This window comes from Pogoniulus pusillus, chromosome 26 (assembly GCF_015220805.1).
Source record: "Pogoniulus pusillus isolate bPogPus1 chromosome 26, bPogPus1.pri, whole genome shotgun sequence".
NCBI classification, from domain to species: Eukaryota; Metazoa; Chordata; class Aves; order Piciformes; family Lybiidae; genus Pogoniulus; species Pogoniulus pusillus.
The window spans coordinates 16,786,024-16,812,509 of record NC_087289.1 but is presented as its reverse complement, the minus strand read 5'-3'; the positions used below and the strand labels follow the sequence as shown (position 1 = coordinate 16,812,509).

Below are 26,486 nucleotides of genomic sequence, written 5' to 3'. Positions count from 1 at the left end.
GGCCCCTTTCAGATACTGAAAGGCCACAAGAAGGTCACCTGGGAGCCTCCTCTTCTGCAGACTGAACAGCCCCAACTCTTTCAGTCTGTTCTCACAGGAGAGGTGCTTCAGCCCTCTGCTACTATTTTGCATGCACCTAGTCCACAGAGCACAACTTTGTACAGTCTCTGTCCAGGTCTAATAAAACCTGCTACAATTTGAGTGTTTAGTTCTGGAAATGTAAGTATCTTCAGAACACTGCACAGTTTGATTATTACACTCTTTCTCTCACCTTGGACTTTTGTCTTAAACCTGATAACCATGCTGCTCTCGTTTTCCTGGGAAAACTTCTACAGCTGGCTGGAAGCTCTTAGTGTGTGCTAGTTTGAAGCAAGCTAGAATGCTTTGGTGAGAGGAACTAGATAATTGGCTATGAAAAGAAAATATGGTTGTGTCTCTTCTCTCACAGTCCTGCTGAGAAGTCTGGGAACAAGAAGTAAACATTAGATAACATTCTCCAGTTTGTTCTCTCTTTGCTTTTGCCTTCAGACCAAGCCACATCTCCTTAACCCCACTGCCACTAACCTTCCTTCTTAACCTCTTGGCTGCACCTCTTTTCTTCCTGGGGACTGGGGTAAGGTTGAGAGGGGCAGGGGGAGGTGTTGGGGTGGTTTGAGAACCCCTCCTGGGGACTCAGGTTTCTGGGAGTTGTGCTTCTGTATTGTTTATCCTTTGTATATTTCTATATATAACTGTATATATTGTAAAGAGCTGCTTGTATATTGTGCTGCTGTAAATAAATAGCTTCATTGATATTCCTGGAGCCTGTCTGAGTTAGCTGGGGTAAATTCAAAAGTGGGGGGGGCAGGTTACAGCCTAAACCACCACACAGTGAAAGGCTCAATAAATCAGTACTAAAGGTGAGGTCCAGCTCATGTAAACTGGAGACGTATAGCATGTAGAAAATGCTAAGTTGCAACACACCTCATGCTAAAGTCAGTGTCCAAAACTGGTCAGACAATTTACCTTTACAGTGTTGCCTCCCCACTGATGGTAGGGTGATTTAGACACATAAATGTTTCAAATTAAGTAAGATGAATCTCCCCCTAACAATATGTGAGGCTGAGAGATTTATTTATGGCAAAGAGTGAAAGTATGTAAAGAGGAAAACATCAGAAAGCTCCCTTCAAGGCCCGTATTACTTGGAGCAGGGGGGACAGGATCAAGGACAACCTACACCCCTTGCCTGATTTAACATTAAAAACCCTCCATCATTTAAAACAGCAGTGAATGCTGTCTGAATCAGGGAACCATTTTGGTTGCAAGACCTTTAAGATCAAATCCAACCAGTATCTAACTCTATCAAGCCTGGTTCTTAAACCCTGTCCCTCAGAACCACATCTCTGCCTCCCTGAAACACGTCCAGGGATGGCAATTCAACAACCTACCTGGATAGCCTGTCCCAGCGTTTCCCTTTCAGGGAAGAAGTTTCTTCCAATATCCAACCTGAACCTCTCTTGGTGCAACTTCAGGCCAATTCCTCTTGCTGTATCACTTGTTACTAGGGACTAGAGACCAGCACCCACTTCACTACAACCTCCATTCAGGTAACTGAGAGCAAGAAGGTCTCCCTCCATGCCCCTTTTCTCCAAACAAAACAACTCCAGCTCTCTCAGCCCTGTTCTCTGGACCCTTCATCAGCTTTGTTGCCCTTCTCCGGATACACTTCAGCACCTCAATGTCTTTCTTGTAGTGAGGGTCCCAAAACAGACCTCAGTACTCAAGGTGTGCCCTCACCACTGCTGAGTACAGAGGGAGAATTGCTTCCCTGAATCATGCAACTCCTGCACCAACACTCCTTTCCCCTGCAGCCTGGAGCCCCTTTGGTTTGAGATGTTCTGTCAAGGCTGCACAGCTGCTCTGGACGCACCTCCCACTCCCCTTTTGTCCATATTCCTGAACTTAGAGAAGATGCAAAGTGTCTCTTAACTGTCTGCAGTTCTGTCAGGTTTTTAGCACTCTTTGGGAAGAGAATCTGGCCAGCATCCACCTCCTCATTCTCTACACATCTTGCAGAACTGCTAGGAAGTAATCTATCCAGTGGCAGTCACCCACATCTTAATTGACCAAAATTATCCTATCTCTATTTTACATGTGTGTCACTACCAGCTGAGGGAAAAACATAGGCTTAGTCACAACTTCACTCTCCTGAAGCTGCTGGAAAGCAAAATAATCTGGGCCTAAGGAAACCTTCCTCATCTAAGAATAGGGGAGGTGGTGCTGCTGCCTAAGGCTAAACCTTTCCTCTCTACGACACCTTTCAGAATCGAAAATAGTGCAGAGTGTGGGAGACCTACAAGAACAGGGTGGGCAGAGTAAGGCAGACAAGTGACAATGTCTTTTAAGGTCTCAACTTTACTCTGCTTTTCCTTCTGATGTCTGTTATGACAGTGAAGTATCATAGGAAAAAAAAGCTGTAACTCCAGGATCACCCCCTAAAAACTCTGAGTATCATTCTGAAGTTATCATAACTAACCACAGGGCACTGAAGAAACAAGTGATTATTGTGCAGTCCTTCACTATGTCATGCTTCTGAGGCACATATTTTTCTAGACAGAGTAAATTCCACATCCCTCCAAAACAAATGAAAACAAATTTACTCTCCTTCTCCTACTACATAAAGCCCCAGCTCTAGAGTTTATACCACCTCCCTTAAAAACACCTCACACCAGAAAAACAATGTTCATGTTTTGGAAATGAAAACACCTCTGTAAGCTTTTAATGGCACTGCTGATGTGGCTGGAGGTTCTGGCAGAGTCAAATTCAGTAACTGAAACCAGAGGACTCAGTCTTGTGAAAAAAAAAAGCATTCATGAAGAAAAATGGCTGAATGCACAGGGTCATGAATCATGGATGAATCAGCTCTCGTGGTTGATCTTCAAAATCTAAAGAGCAACATGTCTCACAATAACTATGAGTCACCCCATTGAGAGAAGACTCCTAACAGTCAGTCACCCAGGTCAAACACACCAGAGGGATGAGATTTCTTTCCCTTCATCTGTAACACCAGTAAGTTAAATCCTGTCTTCACTGCATTCTGAAGCCACTTCTGTGAATCCAGAAAGATTGAAGACTTCCTCTTCCATGTTATGTCAAGAGAGAAGAATCTGAGAGAGAATATTTGATATGGTCCTAAGCAAAGGACCTTATCACACACAGTATCACAGTATCACAGTATCACCAAGGTTGGAAGAGACCTCATAGATCATCAAGTCGAACCCTTTACCACAGAGCTCAAGGCTAGACCATGGCACCAAGTGCCACGTCCAATCCTGCCTTGAACAGCTCCAGGGACGGCGACTCCACCACCTCCCCAGGCAGCCCATTCCAGTGTCCAATGACTCTCTCAGTGAAGAACTTTCTCCTCACCTCCAGCCTAAATTTCTAAATTTCCCCTGGCATAGCTTGAGCTTATCAGACTCAACTGATTTTAGCACTTTGTTTAAAAGGGGTAGCTGAAAAGATTAGCAAATGTTATGAACAAGAAGAAATAAGGTACAGGAGTTGTAGATTACAATAATCCTCCAAAGCTGCTTATTTAAGAGCTAGAAAGAAAACCTTGGCTTCTGTATGTGCAACTAGACAATTCCAAAATCTAAATGTGTGAAGCTAATACTCCAAAAATCAAAGACCATTTCAGGTTCTCGTCCTTAGGCCAGACTCTTATGATGGAAGTCTGTCTGGGACCTATTGAATTTGAGGCTGTCACTTTCTTCACTTAGTGTTCTGAGCCTTTGGGAGAGTCTCAAAAGCTTCACACACAAATCCTGCTGATTTTTCTGTAAAAAGAAAGGCCATATCTTGATTATGAGTAACTAAAATTATCTATAATACTGATAATCTCACACCACTATTTTGCACAGTGGCATTAAATATTCCCATCTCTACTAGACAGAAAGCAACAAGCATGTTTGCCTTCACTTTCTTCACGTTTGCTTTCACTTTCTTCACGTTTGCTTTCACTTTCTTCGTGTTGTATAACATTGGTGGCTCACAATCTTTTGATTTAGACCTTTTGAGCAAGGAATTTGGTTGCATCCTTATACTGAAGAATACATTAACATCTTTAATGTCCCTTGGATCTTTTGGGTGTGTAGAGTTGCCAATCCATTAACAAGTGCTTTTTAACCTTAAGCTCTACAAGATTTCATTCACTTAAGGATATCTAGCTTCTCAGACTGGGAACAGGAATATCCTTCTCCCCCTGGTGTCTTGACAGAATTTCCTCACTTTTTATCCCTGGCACATTTCACAAGCACACTCTCACTTCTTCAGTGTGGCACATCCAGGAAAATATGAGCCAAGAAAAATTTCTCCACAACGACCCTCAAAGCTAACCAGATCTGCCCCCAGGGTTGTCCCTCCAGCAGCAGTTCTATCTAGCAGGATCATTCCTGTCTTCACCCATATGCTCACCCACAGCAGAAATTAACACTTCTGAAAGAGCTTTTAACCTTTTCAGATGTTCATGCTAAGATCAGACAATTGTGCAATTGTCCAAGCATTCAGTTCTTCAAAAAGGGCACCTGAAATCTTAGTTGTTGAACACCACTCAAACTTCATCAACTAAGCCTCTTTTACACTGTGAGCATACAATAACATTAGGTAATTACTGAATGTAATTTGTTGTATGTGGTGGCAGAGGTGGGCTTGAGGAGCTGGCTTGGCCCTTGTGAGAGCTCCTGAAAGAACAGTTGTATGCCAGGAGGGGCAAGAGAACAGCCCTCGGAGCCAGCAGGAGGAAGGAGCTGCTGCTACACAAGCACAGCTGACCCCAAGGATTCCACACTGGAGCAGGTATCCACTCAGCAGCCCTTGGAAGGCCCCATGCCAGGGGTGTGAGCAGAGGAGTGGGGAATGAAGGGGTGAAGGCAAACTAGGGAAAAAGGGAGGGAGGAGAGGAAACACATTTTAGGTTTTGTCTTTGTTTCTCAAAGTCCAAATCTTTTTTAAATGGCAATAACTTTCTCCAGTCAAGTCAGGTCCACCTGGGAGGACAAGTGGCAATTGATTTCTCTGTCTTTATCTTGCTCCATAAGCTTTTTCATCTTGTCTTCTCCTCCTGCTCTGTTGAGGAGTGAGACAGTGCCTGAGTGGGCGCCTGGCAGACATTGTCAACCCAGCACATCAACTACAGCTCAATTTTGTTCCCTCTCCTAAAATTCCATTCTTAACTCCACTCAATCTGCTCTCCAGCTCCTCCCACTTCGAATTCCTCTCTATTCTTTCCAATCATTCACTTGATTCAAGCACAGTGATGTTCCTGTTTGTGTAAGCCCCTCTTACTTCCCAGCACGATCAAAACCATTCTAATGCCGCTTGCTGTCTTCAACTGCAGAAGCCAAGGGCTTTTTGCACAATACACCCAGCTCACTGAAAGAAGAGTATGCAACTGGAACAGACAAACATGGTCATTATGAGAAGCCCACACACATCTCTGAAATCTCACAACATTCACAAGCATAAAAGTAGCAAAGACCTCATTTTGCTTCTCACAGCAAAGTTAAATCTCCATATATAAGAAGAAATAACTTCCACATTGTTTTCTTTCTTTGACAGTTGACAACACAGGAGGCTTAGAACAGTCACATTAATCTGCACTTCTCTCAAGCTTGTGCTTTATCCTCATGATCACCTCTCTGTTTACTTCAACTGTTTTCAAGCTGAAGATTTCAAATATAGAGAGAAACATACTCACTGTAGTACTGGCAAATCTGAAGTAATCATTTTTGCAGCACTCTTGAAAGTAAGAGCTACATAGAACTTCTTCTCAAAGTTCTTATAAGACAACTACTTGGAGACCTCTTTCATGAAATGTCAAAGTCTAATCTGCAAAAGACAGAGAGAAAAAAATGTTCATATGATTACAAAATAGTCACACACTGAATAGAAAGTACTGTAAACCAACAGAACCCATTTTGAAGTGGCATCAATATTAAACCACATGAATTTTGGGATGCATGATCCCTGGGACAGCTTAACCATATTTTTCCATTCCATTTCTCCATTCAATGCTTTCATAGAATCATAAAATCAACCAGGTTGGAAGAGACCTCCAAGATCATCCAGCCCAACCTGTCACCCAGCCCTATCCAGTCAACTACACCATAGCATCAAGTGCCTCATCCAGTCTTTTCTTGAACACCTCCAGGGCTGGTGACTCCACCACCTCCCTGGGCAGCCCATTCCAATTCAATTCTGTTTAGGAAAATTTACTCTGTTTGGGTTATTGCTGCTTTTTCAATTGAACAAAATATTTGAAACTACCTCCCACATTTGTTTATGGTAACTCTCATGTAAAAACACAAGCACAACTTTGACAAAGTTTAAATCAATGAGACACATAAGCCTAAGCTACCAGAGAATATGATCACCTGAGACTGAATGGAGTTATTTTCTAGTCATACAACACATTAAACTTGCAAGACAAAAGTTTACTGGTTGCTTTAATGAAAAACAGTCTTTCCTAGTTGTCCATCAAGACAAAAAGTTCTGTACCTGAAATCACACAGGTTTTGATAAATCAGGTAAAAGAATCTTCCTGGTAACATTCCCTTTAGTGGAACTCCATCTGTTCACCCAGACTCCTTGGCTGGCAACTTTACATGACTAAGCTATATGGAAAAGTGTGAAGCTGTGCAAATGTCTAACTGCAGTAGAAAGTATTTTGACCCAGAGAAGCCCAAGTTGCAAGTCTAGAAAACAAACTAGACTGCACCAGTGCTACCACTACACCCAGTAGTAACATCTACTTAAAAGACTAATCAAGGAGCTAATGACAGCAAGCATGACTTGATCATTAAATAACAGCCAATGTGACAGATGCAATAGAACATAAAGCTGTTAGCCCATTCATCCATAAATGCAAGTTCTGGAGAAGCTACAATGACTCATGCCTTTCTCCCCTTTTATAGATCCTAGGGCAATATAAACAGCTGCACTGAGCCCTGCAGTGACACAATCACAGAATGGTAGGGGGTTGGAAGGGGCCTCCAGAGATGATCTTGTCCAACCCCCTTGCTAAAGCAGGGTCACCTACTGCAAGTTGCAGAGGAACACAATGTTTAGGCAGGTTTTGAAAGTCACTAGAGAAGATGACTCTACCATCTCTGGGCAGCCTGTTCCAGTGCTCCAACATCCTCACAGCAGTTTCACTTTAAGTGAAGCCTCCTGTGTTCTAGTTTGTGCCCTCTTGACTTATCTCTGGGCACCACTGCAAAGAGCTTAATCTCATCCTCCCAACCTCCATCCTTTACGTGTTGCTCAGCACTGAGGATCCCGCCTTAGTCTGCTCCTTTCTAGGCTAAACAGACCCAGCTCTCTCAGCTTCTCCTCATAACACAGCTGCTCCAGTTCCCTAATCATCCTCATGGTCCTCTGTTGGACTCTCTCCAGCAGTTCTCTGTCTCTCTTTAACTGGGGAGCCCAGAACTGGACACAATATTCCAGGTGTGGCCTCACCAGGGCAGAGCAGAGGAGACTTCAGCCTGCTGGCCACTCTTCTAAATGCATCCCAGAATACCCCACCTGAGCAATGGCAATGGGCACCAAGGTGCATGTTTTGAAAACATAGGATGTTTTAAATCTCTTTTGTTTAAATATTCAATTTCTTCTCAAGGGGTAGTGTCCTCATCTGTGCTCTAGTAGCTATGCACAAGACAGGCAGAGGATGAAGCCAGGAAGAGGCAACACGACCTGCACCAAACATGTTACTTACTACTTTGTGCTACTAAAAGTTTTATTTGCAGTCTCATCAACAACTTTTCTTTTTTCACTCACACAGTCCTTTCACTGCCCATTATTCCTACTCTACCATTAGCAAGCCACTTTGCTGCAAAACCAATGTTCACAAAAGAAAGTTTGTCTGGAATTAAAGGTACCCTTCCAGCACCAACAAAGTGGGTGATTTTTCACCAATACAGCAGGGTTCTGCACTTTGGTCACAACAACCCCAAGCAGTGCTATAGGATGGGGACTGAGTGGCTGGAGAGCAGCCAGGAGGAAAGGGACCTGGGGGTACTGATAGAGAGTAAGCTGAAGATGAGCCAGCAGTGTGCCCAGGTGACCAAGAGAGCCAATGGCATCCTGGCCTGCATCAGGAACAGTGTGGCCAGCAGGACAAGGGAGGTTATTCTGCCCCTGTACTCAGCACTGGTCAGGTCACACCTTGAGTGCTGTGTCCAGTTCTGGGCCCTTCAATTCAAGAAAGATGTTGAGGTGCTGGAAGGTGTCCAGAGAAGGGCAACAAAGCTGGTGAGGGGCCTGGAGCACAGCCCTGTGAGGAGAGGTTGAGGGAGCTGGGGTTGTTTAGCCTGGAGAGGAGGAGGCTCAGGGGTGATCTTATTACTGTCTATAACTACCTGAAGGGGCATTGTAGCCAGGTGGGGGGTGGCCTCTTCTCCCAGGCAACCAGCAATAGAACAAGGGGACACAGTCTCAAGTTGTGCCAGGGTAGGTATAGGCTGGATATTAGGAAGAAGTTCTTCACAGAGAGAGTGATTGGCATTGGAAAGGGCTGCCCAGGGAGGTGGTGGAGGCACCGTCCCTGGGGGTCTTCAAGAAAAGCCTGGATGAGGCACTTAGTGCCATGGTCTGGTTGATTGGTTAGGGCTGGGTGCTAGGTTGGACTGGATGATCTTGGAGGTCTCTTCCAACCTGGTTGATTCTATGATTCTATGATGTAAAAATTCTCTAGTTTCACAGTAAGACACAAGTTCACAGATGGAGATTGCACTGGTTTTAAAGGGACCCTCAAAGGTTGACTTATTCAAACCCTCTTGCAATCCGGAGGGACACCTCCAACTAGATCAAGCTACCCAGGGCCACACTGAGTCTCACCTTCAGACTCAGAGCCACAAGTCCAAAAAAGAAAAGGTACAAACCTGCCCATGCTCTGGGACTAACCCAAAGTAGAACCTTAAAGGCATGGAGTAACACCTCCCTGTTCCACAATCCCCATCACCTCTATCCCTTACCTGTCCACTAGTCTTGCTGGCTATGGCATCTGTATGCTAACTCTTTCTCAAAGCAGATACTCAGCTCATGTTAGGAAACCCTTCACAATCTTAGGATAACTGCCTGGCAACTTACTTCAAGAGCAATACTCCTCTATGCTCACAGAACCACCATCATTTGCTTCCCAAGTCAGTCTTAAATGATCACCTATGTTTCCTAGGCTTGGTTGGGAAACCAGGCACTGCAGTGACTGATGAACACTGCTCTCAACTTAGCCATATAATTAACAACTGTGGCAAAAATCATTGATCCTTAAGGACTACACAAATGTGAATTTCAACTTTGTTTTCTGGCTCTCATAAGAGAAATAGCTGCTTCTTATGAAAATCAAATTCTCCTTGTCTCATTCAGCCTGAGAATGGATAAAGGATACAGAATTCTTGAGAGAAATTCCCATTTTGTCACCTCTGTCCTCAAGAAGTGGGAGAAACACTTCAAATTTCTGCATCTTGAGTTTATCATGTTTATTAGAATTTAATTAAGTTGAACAAGTCCTTAAACTTGCAGTCAACTGCTTCTATTTTAGGTATTTAAAAATAATAATCATTCTGATGTTCTGATTTAATGCCAATTTTAATGACCTTAGCATGTTTGCAGCCTTTATTAATCTGCACATTAAGATGACACATTTATGTTGGCACAGTTAAAACTGACATGGAGAGGAATACAAAGCAGGCAGTGAAAGACATGATTCAGATGAAACACCCAGGCGGAAAACTAGTAAGGGTGAAAAGCAGTAAATTGTCAGTTTCATGATGGCTTTTCTCTGATGTATCTCATAATGATCTTAGCTTTACAAAATGCTCTACACAGTTTTATAACAAGGAATCCAACACATCCATTCCATCAATAGTTTCTGTACTGGCTACTGTGGTGAAAAGCTACCTCTATTTTTTGCAGTCTTTAGATTGCTTATTTGCCTCTCTGGTGCCAAAACTTTAAAAACAAACAGACTCCCACTCCAACTACCACATCTAGCAGTGAAAGTTACATAGTTACTAATTCCATTACCCAGAAGATACCTAAAAGGTAAGTGGTATTCAACTGACTCTACTCATAGAATCATAGAATCAACTAGGTTGGAAGAGACCTCCAAGATCATCCAGGCCAACCTAGCACCCAGCCCTAGCCAGTCAACCAGACCATGGCACTAAGTGCCTCATCCAGGCTTTGCTTGAAGACCCCCAGGGACGGTGCCTCCACCACCTCCCTGGGCAGCCCATTCCAATGCCAATCACTCTCTCAGTGAAGAACTTCTTCCTAACATCCAGCCTAGACCTACCCTGGCACAACTTGAGACTGTGTCCCCTTGTTCTATTGCTGGTTACCTGGGAGAAGAGGCCACCCCCCACCTGGCTACAATGCCCCTTCAGGTAGTTGTAGACAGTAATAAGATCACCCCTGAGCCTCCTCTTCTCCAGGCTAAAAACCTCTTTTCTTGTTGACCAAGTGACCTTGACAGACAGCAGCTTATACTAATGGAGCAGGATCTTCTGCTGCTTAGTTGGTAATGCCTGTATGTCAGAGGTTCATTTTCCATTTAAAACTACTTGCCTTTCTCCCTTGGTGCTCCCTGTTGTGTTTTTTTTTGCTGTTTGAAAAATGATAGAGCTGTACACTGCTTCATCCTGCTAAGGCCCAAAGGCAATTTGAGAACTCCAGATGCATGGCTTGTATAAACGTGAAACACAGAGTGGTTTCAGCTGGAAAAGACCTTTAGGATCACTGAGTCCAACCATTATCTAACTCTACCCAGGCTGGTGGTTAACCTTGTCCCTCAGCAGAGTTTTGGCACCAATAGTTGGGAAAGCAGCTTTCCAAATGAGACCAAGAAGGCAACAACTTGAACATGAAGCAGCATTTCCAAAAGAGACCAAGTAGACAACAACTTGAACATGAGCCAGAAATATACTCTTGCTGCAAAAGCAAACAGCATCTCCTGGGGTGCTTTAGGCAGAGCACCACCAGCAGATCAAGGGAGGTGATCCTTGCTTGCTGCTCAGAACTGGTGAGACATATCTGGAGTACTGTGTCCAGTGCTGGACTCTCCTGTACCTAAGAGAGATATAGACATATTTTTGTTTGCAGTAAAGAGACAGTTTGTCTCAGGGTCTGTCAGAAGGATGGAGTTATCAGAACAGCAAGTTAAGGACAGACAATTGTTATTTGCCTTTGGAATGGGCTGCCCAGGGAGGTGGTGGAGTCACCGTCCCTGGAAGTGTTCAAGAGGAGACTGGATGAGGCACTTAGTGCCATGGTCTAGTTGACTGGCTAGGGCTGGGTGCTAGGTTGGACTGGATGATCTTGGAGGTCTCTTCCAACCTGGTTGATTCTATGATCCTATGATTTTTCCCAGATGATGTCAAGAAGAAGTAAGCATCCAAAGAAAGGCAAGTAAGTGCACAGGGGAAATGTGCATAACACAAGGAAACCCAAGAACAACCTGACACTGCATGCAAAGTTAAAGCATTTAGCAAATGTCCATTACCACTGACTATAGTTTCTTTTCTTTTCCTCTCTGTGGAGCTGACCTCACTTAGGCCACGCGGGAGCGGGAAAGATGCTGACTGATACCAACATGGTGCGCAGGTGGTCAATCGTTTATCGAAGCTAAGCGTGGTGCCTGCCTCGGGGAGCTCAGCACAGGGGCACTTACACAGCAGAGATGGGCTGTCCACATGCACAGAGGCAGACCTGACCAACTACCCCCCTTAGGCCCCCTTTGTGCAGCTAGCCACAACATTTTCCCGTTCCCAGGGCTGCCCAGCCTGCCCTCCTCGCACAGCTCAGCTACAGAGAGCAGCTACTCTGCTAGCCTCCCAAGGCCACCTTTCTGCAGCTGTGCCTCCTTATCAGAAGGAGCTAAGTCTGTTCAGTTACTCTGCCTGCTCTTTGCACTTCAGTTCTGCTCAAACCCCAGCACCAATCCCTTCCTTAAAACCATCTCCAGACATGTCACACATCCATGTAGCAACAAGGATTATTTCCTGGCAGCCCCTAGCTGGCCATTCAATGTTGCCTGCAGTCCTAGTTCTCCCCTCTGCTGCATCAACATGTAGAATGGACTCTACAGGCAAGACAGCTGCTGCTGCTGCTTCTCACCAAATGCTTTTAGCCTAGGAAGGTCCTGCTCAGTCAGAGAGAAAAATAATCTGTCATCTCACTTGCTAGTGAGCAATGTCATTCTGTGCTCCTCACAATTACCAATGCAAGACCTCACAGTGAAAGGTTACACAATCGCTTCCTGCAGAGCTGGGAACACAATTCTTAAATGACAAAAACCTCCAGGTCATACTAACACATTTCTAATGCTTCATTTTCTGTCCAAAAATGTGCCAGCTGGCAAAACTAATCAGTTTTTCCTGTATCTTCTGCTACCCTATCCAGAAGACATCCACTAATTCCTGTACCATGCACGCCTGTGCTGAGGCACTGGCGCTAGGATGGCACAGGAAAGCTGACACAATCTTTTGTCAATGGTTAGAACAGCCTAGTTGATTCAAATGTCACACATCACTGAGAACTCTGTTTCATCACCTCTGGTGTTTTACTTCAGTAGTTTTCAATTACACCACCATATACTGCTTTCTTTTAATGCCTAGGATGTCTAATACTGAAGGTATCAAATCAAATGCTTTGTGCAAATGCTGCCTGTAGATGGGTCCTGCTCAAAGACTGAAATTCTGCCCTTTGATTACTCTGTTTATAGAACAAAAAATGCTGATGGACTGAGAATATGAAAACAAGGTTGCCTTCCCTTCACTGTTATAATACACTTCAGATTTAGCTGCTCCTCACTCTGTGGACACCCAGTGAGACACTTGACCTGATTTTCTGCAGCACTGAGCATTCACAACTGTGACTGAGATCATTTGGGGCTATGGGCACTCTGTCACTCAGAGGGCAAATAATTATGGTCTGATTGCACAAGACTAACAGTTAAGGCACTGAGTTCTCATGCTAGTCCAACATCAGGATGATTAAAGTCTAAATTAACAACTTGCTCCCTGCCATCTGTCCATTAGGACTAAGTCAGCTATCTGCTAACTTCCTATCTACTTGTTTTGAACATAAAGAAGCCATAATAAAAAAAGCTCCAGAAAGCCAGGTTCTACTACCTTCAAATTGTAGGGCCATGATGTCTTCTGCTTCTCTGTACTTACATTTCCAAGACTCAGGAAGAGTCTTGAGAAGATAAAGTCACTCATCTTAAGATGATGCAAGAGCGTTGGGAGTCACAAGAAAGCCTATGGGACAAACTACAGATTGACTCAAAATGATAGAATGCTGGGGGTCAGAAAGGACCTACAGAGATCATAGTCCAACCTCCCTGCTCAAGTAGGGTCACCTATATCAGGCTGCAGAGGAACACAATGTCCAGGTGTGTTTGGAAAATCTCTAGAGAAGGAGACTCTACAATGTCTCTGGGCAGCCTGCTCCAGCACTCCGGTACCCTCCAAATAATGATGTTCTTCCTTATGTTCAAGTGGAACCTCTTTTGTTCTAGTTTGTGCCCACTGCTCCTTGACCTATCTCTGGGCACCACTGACAAGAGCCCAGCTGCATCTTCTTGACCTCCACCCTTTAGATATTGATCAACATTGAGAAGATACCCACTCAGTCTGTTCCTCTCTAGACTAAACAGCCTCAGATCTCTCACCTTTTTCTTGTATGAGGAATGTTCTATTCCCTTAATCATCCTCGTGGTCCTCCACTTGACTCTCTCCAGTAGTTTCTTGTCTCTTTTCAACTAGGGAGCCCAGAACTGGACACAATATTCATTCAAGGTATGGCCTCACTAGTGCAGAGTAGAGAGGAAGGAGAACCTCCCTTGACCTGCTGGCCACATTCTTCTTAATACATCCCAGAATATCATTTGCCTTCTTGGCCACAACGACACATTGCTGGCTCATGGTGAACTTACTGTCCATCAGGACCTCCACAGGTCCTTCTTTGCAGAGCTGCTTTCCAGCAGGTGAGCCTCTCACCTCTACAGGTGCATAGGGCTACTCCACCTAGGTGCAGGACTCTACAACTGCCCTTTTCAAACTTACAAGGTTCCCCTCAGCCCAACTCTCCAGGTCTCACTCAACTGCAGCACAGTGTGACAGAGTGTCAGCCTCATCTCAAAGCCAAGAGATTCAACACTGGTCAGGCCACAGCTTGAGTACTGTGTCCAGTTCTGGGCTCCTCAATGCAAGAGAGATGTTGAGGAGCAGGAAGGTGTCCAGAGAAGGACAACGAAGCTGGTGAGGGGCCTGGAGCACAGCCCTGTGAGGAGAGGCTGAGGGAGCTGGGGGTGTGCAGCCTGCAGAAGAGGAAGCTCAGGGCAGAGCTCATTGCTGTCTACAAGTACCTGAAGGGAGGCTGTAGCCAGGTGGGGTTGGTCTCTTCTCTCAGGCACCCAGCAACAGAACAAGGGGACACAGTCTCAAGTTGTGCTGGGGGAGGTCTAGGCTGGATGTTAGGAGGAAGTTGTTGGCAGAGAGAGTGATTGGCATTGGAATGGGCTGCCCAGGGAGGTGGTGGAGTCGCCATCCCTGGAGGTGTTCAAGAAAAGCCTGGATGAGGCACTTAGTGCCATGGTCTAGATGACTGGCTAGGGCTGGGTGCTAGGTTGGACTGGATGATCTTGGAGGTCTCTCCCAACCTGGTTGATTCTATGATTTTACTTGTCACAGAAACTGAAAGGTCACCTTCAAAACAAAAGCCTGAGCAATTTATGAAAACCTGCCACAGACTGAATGACCTGGACAGCACAGGTGCTCACCACCTCAGCATAATGCTTTAAAAGATAGCTGAGTTGAAATGTTTTGCCCCAAATAGGTCTGTTCAGTTGATTTCTTAGTAAGCCACTTCAGCTCACTTGGAAAGTATAAAAGTTTTCAGGTTTTGCATGGTTACTTTTAGTGGCTCAAGCCAGGCTTCCAGAAGGTTCAGGAAGGTCTGTGCACAGCAAAGCAATGGGAGAGCACAGCTGGCCACAGACAAGACTGCAGAAGAGTGACCTCTGCAATACAGAAACTGCTGCAAAGGTGATGGAGAGGGAGAGAAAAACTCACTTGGACAGAACAGGACAAGTAATGGGTTTAAACTGCTGCAAGGTGAGACACTGAAACTTGGACTGTGGGGGGACTCCCACAGTTGGTGCCAGAACATGCAAATTCACCACCACTGAGGACTTCTTCTTTTCCCAAATGCCTGGGTCACACTTGGGACCATTTACAACAAACACAGCAAAGGCTGTGGTAGTATTCCCAAGGGACTGAAAGAGCTGGGGAAAGACAAGCAAGGCAGTGGGAACCCAGCCTGCTTTGGGTCTGAAAGCATGACCTAACACACTGCCTGCTGGAGAGAAAAGGGTCAAAACTGGACCAAGTCTGACATCTCTTCTTACCCTCATTTCTTCTACTCTTTCTCTTGCACTCCATGTGCAACAATAATTACAATTAAATCCAGTGATTAAATTCAGACTCAAGCACTTCAGGGAGTGACTGCTTATTCCCACAAAACGATCCACATGGAAATGAAGGCAGGAAGCAATCCCTGCTGTAGTCAAACATTCTGAGGTGCTCACAACCAGGTTTGGGTTTTCAGCACAAAGGCCAAGAGTGTCCACTGTCTACAGGCACACCAGAAGCAGGGTTCAGCTATCTCAGGGCAGTGTTTACTCATCTGCAGTTGTTCTCAGCAGTGGACATCTGGTGTTCTACTATTCACTGCATCTGGAACACTGCCAACAGTAAAACCCATTTTCACAGAAAGCAGCAAAGCCTGACATACAGAGTGCTGGATGGAAAAACCTCCCAGGGCAGCTCAAGATTTCATTCCTTGGGCATGTTTGCCTTATTTTTTACTTCAGGTGAGATTCTGATATGAAAATCCAGGAGGAAGTGAGGCCTTGAGCACAGCCCTACGAGGAGAGGCTGAGGGAGCTGGGATTGGTTAGCCTGGAGAAGAGGAGGCTCAGGGGTGACCTCATTGCTGTCTACAACTACCCTCATGAGGGGTGGTTGTGGCCAGGAGGAGGTTGCTTTCTTCTCTCAGGTGGCCAGCACCAGAACAAGAGGACACAGCCCCAAGCTACGCCAGGGGAAATTTAGGCTGGAGGTGAGGAGAAAGTTCTTCCCTGAGAGAGTCATTGGACACTGGAATGGGCTGCCCGGGGAGGTGGTGGAGTCGCCGTCCCTGGAGCTGTTCAAGGCAGGATTGGACGTGGCACTTGGTGCCATGGTCTGGCCTTGGGCTCTGTGGTAAAGGGTTGGACTTGATGGTCTGTGAGGTCTCTTCCAACCCTGATGATACTGTGATACTGTGATATTTTGTGTAGATTATCAAAGAAAAGATGCATTTTGAAGGGGCAGATGAATTAAAACTTTGAGAATTAACTAATTCTGCCACTCATGTGAACTCAAGAGGGATGTACACAGAGGCTTGTGGAAAACAAGCTCACTAAAACAGCAGCTTCCAATTTCACAGAGCTCCTAACAGAAGAATAATTAACAGAGAGAGAATTTTGCACTTACCACATACATGTAAACCAGGCTAAAGTGCAAGATTCTACCAGTTCCCTCACAGGCCCCTCAAAAGAACATGAAGACATAAAGGTCTTCAAAAGAAGATGGCAGTGTGGAAGGACTATGCTAAAGCACTCCCACTGCTAGAACTACTCACCTCTTGAACTCGGAGCTTCGAGAAGCAGCTCCAAACATCTCTTAGCTGCTTCACATGTCATGATCCTTGCCCTTGCAGAGGTGTGATGACCCAAGTGCCACAAACAGCAGTGACTCAAGTTGTGCCAGGGGAAGCATAGGCTGGATGTTAGGAAGTTCTTCCCAGAGAGAGTGATTGGCATTGGAATGGGCTGCCCAGGGAGGTGGTGGAGTCACCATCCCTGGAGGTGTTCAAGAAAAGCCTGGATGAGGCACTTAGTGCCATGGTCTAGACGACTGGACAGGGCTGGGTGCTAGGTTGGACTGGATGAGCTTGGAGGTCTCTTCCAACCTGGTTGATTCTATGACTTCTGGACAGCAGCAGGCATGAGCAAGGTGTTCATACCTACTCCAGAGACAATCCTTCTAAAGTTCTAGGCCAAGAGTTTTAAAATGTTATCAGTGCAGGAACTTGAAGATCCTGGAGTATGAGTTTACCCAGGCAGGGACTTCAAGAAAGCTCACATGACAAAACCCCATGGATTCCTCTACTACTACTAACAGGTTAGAGATCACAGAACGGTTTGGGTTGGAAGGGACCTCAAAGATCATCTATTTCCAGTCCCCCTGCCATGGGCAGGCACACATTCCACTAGACCAAGTTGCTCAAGGCCTCATCCAATCTAGCCTTGAACACCTCCAGTGAGGAGGCATCCATTAACGTCCCTGGGCAACCTGTTCCAGTGATTCACATCCATCTTAACCCTCAGCCTGACATAACTCATTGGCATCTGTTTTACTGAAGCCCTTTTTTCTGTGTGCACATGGGGATGTGGCTCTTTAAACATTAAATCCCTTGTGTTTGAGCTCCTCAGAAGAGAAGGTGAATTTAACAAGGGGATTAACAAAGACCCAGCAGGCATTACTCTAAGTAGTGCTATCTCTCTGTACTCAGGCCATCTAAATATGAGTGCTAATTTGAAGCTAGCTAGAATGTTTTGGTGAGAAGAACCAGGTTACAGACTATGAAAGGGAAAGAATGGTGATGTCTACTTCCCTCATAGGCTTGCTGAGATGTATGAGAATGTAAATATAGATAAGACAGTTGCTCTCTGTCTGGCCTTTGGGCTGCATCTCTCTCTAATCTAACCTGCCATCTCTGTGATTAATCCACCTGCTTCCTAACCCCCCTGGCTGACCCTCCAATCTTCCTTGAGCATAAGGCAAGACCTGGGGTAAGGTAGAGGGGTGGGAGAAAGGTGGAAGGGCTGCTGAGAGCCCTCTTGGGGACTCAGGTTTCTGGGAGGGGAGTTGTGTTTCTGTATTGCCTTTTAACTTGTATATTTCTGTATATAACTGTAGCTATCTGCTTGTCTATTGTGCTAAGCTGTAAATAGAAAGCTTCATTCAATTTCCAGAGCTGTTGAGTCTAGTCTGGGTGATTTCCACGGGGGTGGGCAGGTAACACCCAAACCATCACAATATGCTTGCTTTTAGTAAACATTTTTAACTTGCACTATCATCACAGAGGTACTTTTCATTTAAGCAGGTATAAATTTCAAACAGAATCACAAGTAAGTTGCTTTCCTTCCATTGTTAACTATTTTTAGCCCAAATTATTTTTATAGTGAGAGGATCTAAATTACAGAATCACAGAATGGTTTAGGTTGGAAGGGACCTCAAAGATCATTTAGTTCCAGCTCCCTGCCATAGGCAGGGACATCTCCCATTAGAATGAGTTGCTCACCTTAGAATCAACCAGGTTGGAAGAGACCTCCAACATCATCCAGTCCAACCTAGCACCCAGCCCTACCCAATCAACCAGACCATGGCACTAAGTGCCTCATCCAGGCTTTTCTTGAACACCTCCAGGGACGGTGACTCCACCACCTCCCTGGGCAGCCCATTCCAATGCCAATCACTCTCTCTGCAAACAACTTCCTCCTAACATCCAGCCTAGACCTCCCCTGGCACAACTTCAGACTGTGTCCCCTTGTTCTGTTGCTGGGTGCCTGGCAGAAGAGCCCAACCCCACCTGGCTACAGCCTCCCTTCAGGTAGATGTAGACAGCAATGAGGTCTGCCCTGAGCCTCCTCTTCTCCAGGCTAAACAACCCCAGCTCCCTCCCTTGTGCTCCAGGCCCCTCACCAGCTTTGTTGCCCTTCTCTGGACACCTTCCAGTATCTCAACATCTCTCTTGAATTGAGGAGCCCAGAACTGGACACAGCACTCAAGGTGTGGCCTGACCAGTGCTGAGTACAGGGGAAGAACAACCTCCCTTGTCCTGCTGGCCACACTCTTCCTGATGCAGGCCAGGATGCCATTGGCTCTCTTGGCCACCTGGGCACACTGCTGGCTCATCCTCAGCCTACTATCTATCAGTACCCCCAGGTCCCTTTCCTCCTGGCTGCTCTCCAGCCACTCTGTCCCCAGCCTGTAGTGCTGCTTGGGGTTGTTGTGGCCAAACTGTAGAACCCTGCACTTGGCCTTGTTAAATCTTATCCCATTGGTCTCTGCCTGGCAAGGTCTGTCTGCAGGGCTCTCCTACCCTCCAACAGATCAACACCTGCTCCTAGCTTGCTGTCATCTACAAACTTACTGATGCTGGACTCAATCCCCTTGTCCAAACCATCAATAAAGATATTGAACAGGACTGGGCCCAGCACTGATCCCTGAGGAACACCACTGGTGACAGCTGCCAAGTGGATGTGGCACCATTCACCACCACTCTCCGGGCTCTGCCATCCAGCCAGTTCCTGACCCATTTCAGAGTAAATCTGCCCAAGCCAGGAGCTGCCAGCTGTGCCAGGAGCTTGTTGTGGCAGACAGTGTCAAAGGCTTTGCTGCAGTCCAGGTAGACTACATCCACAGCCTGCCCCACATTCACCAGGCAGGTAACCTGATCATAAAAGGAGATCAGGTTGGTGAGGCAGGACCTGCCCTTCCTAAACCTGCACTGGCTGGGCCTGATCCCTTGGCCATCCTGTGGGTGCTGTGTGATGGCACTCCAGATGAGCTGTTCCATCACCTTGCCTGGTACTGAGGTCAGGCTCACAGGTCTGTAGTTCTCCGGTTCCTCCCTCCTGCCCTTCTTGTGGATGGGTATCACATTGGCCACCTTCCAGTCTCTGGGGACTCCCCAGTGAGCCAGGACTGTTGATGATGGAGAGTGGCTTGGCCAGCTCAGCTGCCAGCTCTCTCAGCACCCTAGGATGGATCCCATCCAGTTCCATGGAGTTGTGAGGATGAAAACAACTCAGCACACCCCTTACTTCTTCCTCATGGATTAGAGGGGGACTATACCAGCCCCTGACTCCATCTGCCACTTCAGGAGTCCAGCTCTCCTGGAGACAACCTGTCCCACTATTGAAGATTGAGGCAAAAAAGGTGTTAAGCACCTCTGCCTTTTCCTCATCCTTTGTCCCTGTATTCCCCTCTACATCTAATAAGGACTGGAGGTTGTCCTTGCCCCTTCTCTTGCCATTAATATACTTATAGAAACATATTTTATTCTCCTTGACAGCAGTGGCAGCCTAAGCTCCAAATGAGTTTTTGCCTGTCTATTTTTTTTCCTTCAAAACTTAGCAACATCCTTGAACTGTTCCTGGGACTCCTCCCCTCTTTTCCAAAGGTGATATACTCTCTTTTTATATTTAGTCCCTTCAGTGGCTCCCTGCCCATCCAGTCTGGCTGCCTCCCTCCTCAGCTCATCTTCCAGTACAATGGCACAGCTGCTCCTGTGCCTTCAGGAGTTCTTTCTTGAAGCAGGTCCAACCTTCCTGGACCCCTTTGTTTTTAAGAGCTCTTTCCCAAGGAACTTCCCAAGTCAGTTTCTTAAATAGGCCAAAGTCTGCCCCTTAGAAGTCCAGTGTGGAGGTTGTGTTGATGTCCCTCCTGGTTTCACCATACATTGAAAAACCTGTCATTTCATGGTCACTGGACCCCAGGCAGCCTCTGAACACCACATCCCCCACCAGCCCCTCTCTATTTGTGAGCAGATACACAAATAACCTGTTAAGTTCTTAAAAGGTTGATGAAAACTGAAGAGCAAAACAAATCAGCAGAGGCAGACCAGAAAAGATAATGTTGGCCAATAAAATAATTAAATAGATATAGATAAATATTTTAATGAAGAAGCAAACCCTACCTCCCAACCCCAATAGTTTCCTGAGGAAATCAAATCCTGTATCAAACCAGACACTCTTCACCTACATCTAGCACCACTACAATCCCTCCTCTGAAGCAATCCACAACTGCAGTCTTTCTGGGAAGAAAGAGCCTTAAATCCCACAGCCTCCTTGACGCCGAAGAGATGCAGGCAGTTGCACACCCTGACAAGCAGCAGAATGAGTCAGGAACTCTGACTGGGTTCCTCTTCACCTTGAAACTTGTTTCAAGTTCTCCTCCCAGTAAACCAGCAACCACATTCTCCTACTCCAGGAATGTTTTGACATGCTCACCAAGATCAAGAAGCCTGGTAGGTCTTTAATCCATGTACAACAGAAAAGAAACCCCATCAGAACTCATTAAATCCTTTACTACTCAGTGAGCCAGCTATCTTCAGGACAGACTAAATAAACCACCAAATTTAATTCACCCTTCCAAAGCCATCAATGCTACCACGAATCTATGAAGTCAGATCACCAATTTCTCATTCTGTGATACCCTATTTGCCTTAAGAAGAATAACTCCAGAATCCATCAACTGCTCCATACCTTCAATCCCTCCTAAACTGGCACTACCTCAGACCTATAAATATGATGACATTTTCATGGCCTTACTTAAGGAAAGAGGTTCTAAAGCTATAGCCAAGCCTCCACTTCTCCTAAAACATACAGATGACATGTTTGTTTTACTCAGAAAAATCAGACTCTGTCAAGTGTCATCCAGCATGACACCAAGCACTTCTCTATAAAACTGCTCCCAGAGCCTACACTGCTCCCAGAGCTACTACTACCGCCTGGACAGATGGGCAGAGTCCAAGGGGATGGCATTCAATAGCTCCAAGTGCAGGGTGCTGCACTTTGGCCACAACAACCCCATGCAGAGATACAGGCTGGGGTCGGAGTGGCTGGAGAGCAGCCAGACAGAGAGGGATCTGGGGGTGCTGATTGATACCCGCCTGAACATGAGCCAGCAGTGTGCCCAGGTGGCCAAGAGAGCCAGTGGCATCCTGGCCTGCATCAGGAATGGTGTGGTCAGCAGGAGCAGGGAGGTCATTCTGCCCCTGTACTCTGCACTGGTTAGACCACACCTTGAGTACTGTGTTCAGTTCTGGGCCCCCCAGTTTAGGAGGGACATTGAGATCACAGTATCACAGTATCACAGTATCACCAAGGTTGGAAGAGACCTCACAGATCATCAAGTCCAACCCTTAACCACAGTGCCCAAGGCTAGACCATGGCACCAAGTGCCACATCCAACCTTGCCTTGAACTGCCCCAGGGACGGCGACTCCACCACCTCCCCGGGCAGCCCATTCCAGTGTCCAATGACTCTCTCAGTGAAGAACTTTCTCCTCACCTCCAGCCTAAATTTCCCCTGGCACAGCCTGAGGCTGTGTCCTCTTGTTCTGGTGCTGGCCACCTGAGAGAAGAGAGCAACCTCCTCCTGGCCACAACCACCCCTCAGGTAGTTGTAGACAGCAATAAGGTCTCCCCTGAGCCTCCTCTTCTCCAGGCTAACCAATCCCAGCTCCCTCAGCCTCTCCTCGTAGGGCTGTGCTCAAGGCCTCTCCCCAGCCTCGTCGCCCTTCTCTGGACACGCTCAAGCATCTCAGTGTCCTTCCTAAACTGGGGGGCCCAGAACTGAACACAGCACTCAAGGTGTGGTCTAAGCAGTGCAGAGTACAGGGGCAGAATGACCTCCCTGCTCCTGCTGGCCACACCATTCCTGATGCAGGCCAGGATGCCATTGGCTCTCTTGGCCACCTGGGCACACTGCTGGCTCATGTTCAGGCGGATATCAATCAGTACCCCCAGATCCCTCTCTGTCTGGCTGCTCTCCAGCCACTCCGACCCCAGCCTGTATCTCTGCATGGGGTTGTTGTGGCCAAAGTGCAGCACCCTGCACTTGGAGCTATTGAACCCCATCCCATTGGCCTCTGCCCATCTGTCCAGGCGGTCAAGGTCCCGCTGCAGAGCCCTTCTGCCCTCCAACTCAGTCACATCTGCCCCCAGCTTAGTGTCATCTGCAAACTTGCTGATGACTGACTCGATGCCCTCATCCAGATCATCAATGAAGATGTTAAAGAGGATGGGGCCCAGCACAGAGATGCTTGAGTGTGTCCAGAGACGGGCGATGAGGCTGGGGAGAGGCCTTGAGCACAGCCCTACGAGGAGAGGCTGAGGGAGCTGGGATTGGTTAGCCTGGAGAAGAGGAGGCTCAGGGGAGACCTTATTGCTGTCTACAACTACCTGAGGGGTGGTTGTGGCCAGGAGGAGGTTGCTCTCTTCTCTCAGGTGGCCAGCACCAGAACGAGAGGACACAGCCTCAGGCTGCACCAGGGGAGATTTAGGCTGGAGGTGAGGAGAAAGTTCTTCACTGAGAGAGTCATTGGACACTGGAATGGGCTGCCCAGGGAGGTGGTGGAGTCGCCGTCCCTGGGGCTGTTCAAGGCAGGATTGGATGTGGCACTTGGTGCCATGGTCTGGCCTTGAGCTCTGTGGTAAAGGGTTGGACTTGATGATCTGTGAGGTCTCTTCCAACCCTGATGATACTGTGATACTACTTCCTGTCCCCCAGACCAACACCCCTACTATCACAAACCCAACAACAACATCTAAGTCAAACAAACTGTGATGCAGTGTATCAGGATACACAGTCTGTGCTGTGAGGGTGCTCATCACTGCATTCCTTCACTGATCTGAAGAGATTTCTTCCCAAAGACAGCTACACAAATCTATAGAATCAGACTACTGCTTGGGTTGGAAAACACCTTAAAGATCACCAAGTCCAAACATTTAGCTCTACCAAGTCTGTGGCTAAACCATGTCCCTCAGCACTACATCTCTGCATCCTTTAAACAGCTCCAGGGATGGGGATTAAACCATCTCCAAGGGGAGCCTGTTCCAGTCTGTGCTAGTTTGAAGCAGGGTAGAATGTTTTGGTGAGAAGAACTAGATCACAGGCTGTGAAAGGAAAGCAATGGTGATGTCTGCTTCCCTCAGAGTCTTGCTGAAGAAGAAAGCAAAACATTAGATAACACTCTCGCCGTTTTGACTCACTCTCTGGCTGGGCTCTGACTGAGCTGCATCTCCCTAACCTCACCTTCCACTTACCTTTGCTTCTTAACCTCTTGGCTGAACCTCCATTCTTCCTTGGGACTGGGGTAAGGTTGAGAGGGGCAGGGGGAAGGTGCAGGGGTGGTTGGGAGCCCCTCCTGGCGACTCAGGTTTCTGGGAGGGGAGTTGTGTTTCTATATTACTTTTTACTTTGTATATTTCTGTCTATAACTGTATATGCTGTAACTATCTGCTTGTATATTGTGCTAGCTGTAAATAAATAGCTTCATTTATATTCCCAGAGCTGGCTGAGACTAGTCTGGGTGATTTCTAAAGTGTGGGGGGGCAGGGAATACCCAAACCATCACACAGTCTTTGGAACCCTTTCAAGGAATAAGTTTATTCTAACATCCAACCTTCCCTGGTGCCACCTGAGCACATTTCCTCTCATCCTATCACTTGTTACTTGGAAGAAGAGACCAACACTCTGAAAAGAGGTTGGAGCCAGGTGGGAGTTGTAGACAGTAAGGTAGTCTCCCCTCAGCCTCCTTTTCTCCAGACTAAGCAACCCCAGTTCCTTCAGCTGCTCCTCACAAGATCTGTTCTCCAGATCCTTCACCAGCTTTGTTGTCCTCTGGACTTGCTCCAGGACCTTTCTTGCAGTGAGGGCCCCAACATCTTTTTTCATATACACACACACTCTCCAACAGTTTGACCAAGTTAATCAAGCACCACTGAACTGTCCTCCAATAGCTGCTGCTGCTCCTGACTGCATGTCCTCCCTTATTATGAATGGCACAGCTCATGCCTTAAGTCAGCTCTCCAGTTAAAACCTCTACTCAAAAAGCGTACCTCAAAATGCTGTCCTCTCATTCTCCACCCTTAAAAGAACCCAACCACAGCAAACTTGTGAGGAGAAGCACATTTTTCCAATAAGCACACAAAACCATGGTGGAGCTAAAAATAAAAAGCCTTGCAGTTTCCCCAGTGACCATAACTGCTTCACACTGCAATCAAAATTCAAATCCAAACCCACACATCCCAGACTCACACAATTCACTGAAGCCCCAAGATGACTTCCCTGAAACTACACAGGTGAACAACAGCAGCAGGACTAGCACCAATCCCTGAAATGATGATTTAGCAGTAGAACACTTCACAGAACAAAACCATTCCAACTTCTCACTCCTGATCCAAAAGACTTGGGAAAGCAAATGCCTGGAAATTAAGAAGTCATAATAATTTAAAACAACTGACTCAAAAAGGCTTCATTACATGTGAGCATCCTCCATCCCTATAACTTACCTCTCTGCCCCACAGGCAATACCCATTTCAACATCCTCCCTCTACTATAAGCAGAGCTCACAGCAATTTATTGCCTTCTACTCGTACTGAGCTTGAGGAACTGCAATTTTATTTCAGGCTAAAAATGACTGGTCCAGAACCTTGTCTTACTTTCTCACAGCAATGTCAACTGACTTACAGAATACATTACACCTCTACCTACAAGACTTTCCTGAGATATGGAGGGAAAAAAGCAATCTGAGGACTCCAGAAATTAAAGACAAGCTAAACAAGGTTGGCTACCCACCAGCGTTCCCTAATGACCTCCCTGCCACACCAGTCACAAGGAATCAATGAAAATATGAGAAACAGGAGAAAAGCTATTATCAAGGGCTGTACAGAGCTGGAAACAGTTCTGCATAGTGCAAAATGCAGACATCACAAGGGAAAAGACAAGTTAGCACCCAGGAACAAGATTTCCTTTAGCTCAGTAAATAATCCTGAAGAAAAGCTTTTATCATTCAGTGCTGAAATGAATTTTGGTTAGTCAACAACCCTAGGAAGAATCAGGAGGGGAAACTGTCTGTTCCTTGCTGTTTCAAAACATCACAAACATCACAATAGATGTATTGAGAGGGAACCTTTCTTGGGAAAAAATGCTTGGAAAGAAGCTATCTCTTTAATTGCTTGTTCCTTGCTCCAGAGAGGGGAATGATGACTGCACCTAGAAAGAAGACAACTGCACCCTGTAAAACCACGTTAAAGCCCAGTTCCAAAATGGGCAAACTGGAAAAAACAGACAAGTTGTCTCACATACACAGAGGAGAGGCAAGAACAGAGAAGCCAATGCACAAACTGGACAAGAAGCTGATTCAGGTTCATTTCCCAAGGATTTCACATCCAACCAGGCCATTTGCCCTCCATCTTCTGGCAATTTTGAACACTGCCAAACACAGGCAGATCTGCCAGAAGGGCAGGTACCTCCAGAGCTGGCTTCTGAAAAGAAATACTGGCTGAGCTTAGCACTTCCAAGAGGGTGGAGAGAGGAGCCAGGATCAGAGCTATTGTTTGCCCTGTTTACCAGGACATAGCTTAGAGCTGGTCACCCATGGGTGCTGCCTTGCTTAGCCCAGGGAAGATGCTGAGGTGCACAATACTGCAGTAGAGGTGCTACAGTCAGGGTGGGCAGCCTGCACAGACACAGTTAACTAGTGGACTTAGTGCAGTTAAGGAACAGGGTTACCAAACAGGCTTCATGAGCTCCACTGACCAGG

The 26,486-nt window shown here is 46.4% G+C and overlaps 1 protein-coding gene across 2 annotated transcripts in view; it reads right to left on the bottom strand.

Annotated features, from left to right (window-relative positions):
- The window catches only part of STAG1 (STAG1 cohesin complex component), a 232,677-nt gene that overhangs the window by 169,620 nt on the left and 36,571 nt on the right, over positions 1 to 26,486 (bottom strand). For both annotated transcript variants that reach the window (XM_064165354.1, XM_064165355.1), the window contains exon 2: positions 5,738 to 5,868. In XM_064165354.1, coding sequence (XP_064021424.1) covers positions 5,738 to 5,766 — 29 coding nt within the window. In that variant the 5' untranslated portion in view covers positions 5,767 to 5,868. The remainder of the gene's footprint in view (positions 1 to 5,737; positions 5,869 to 26,486) is intronic.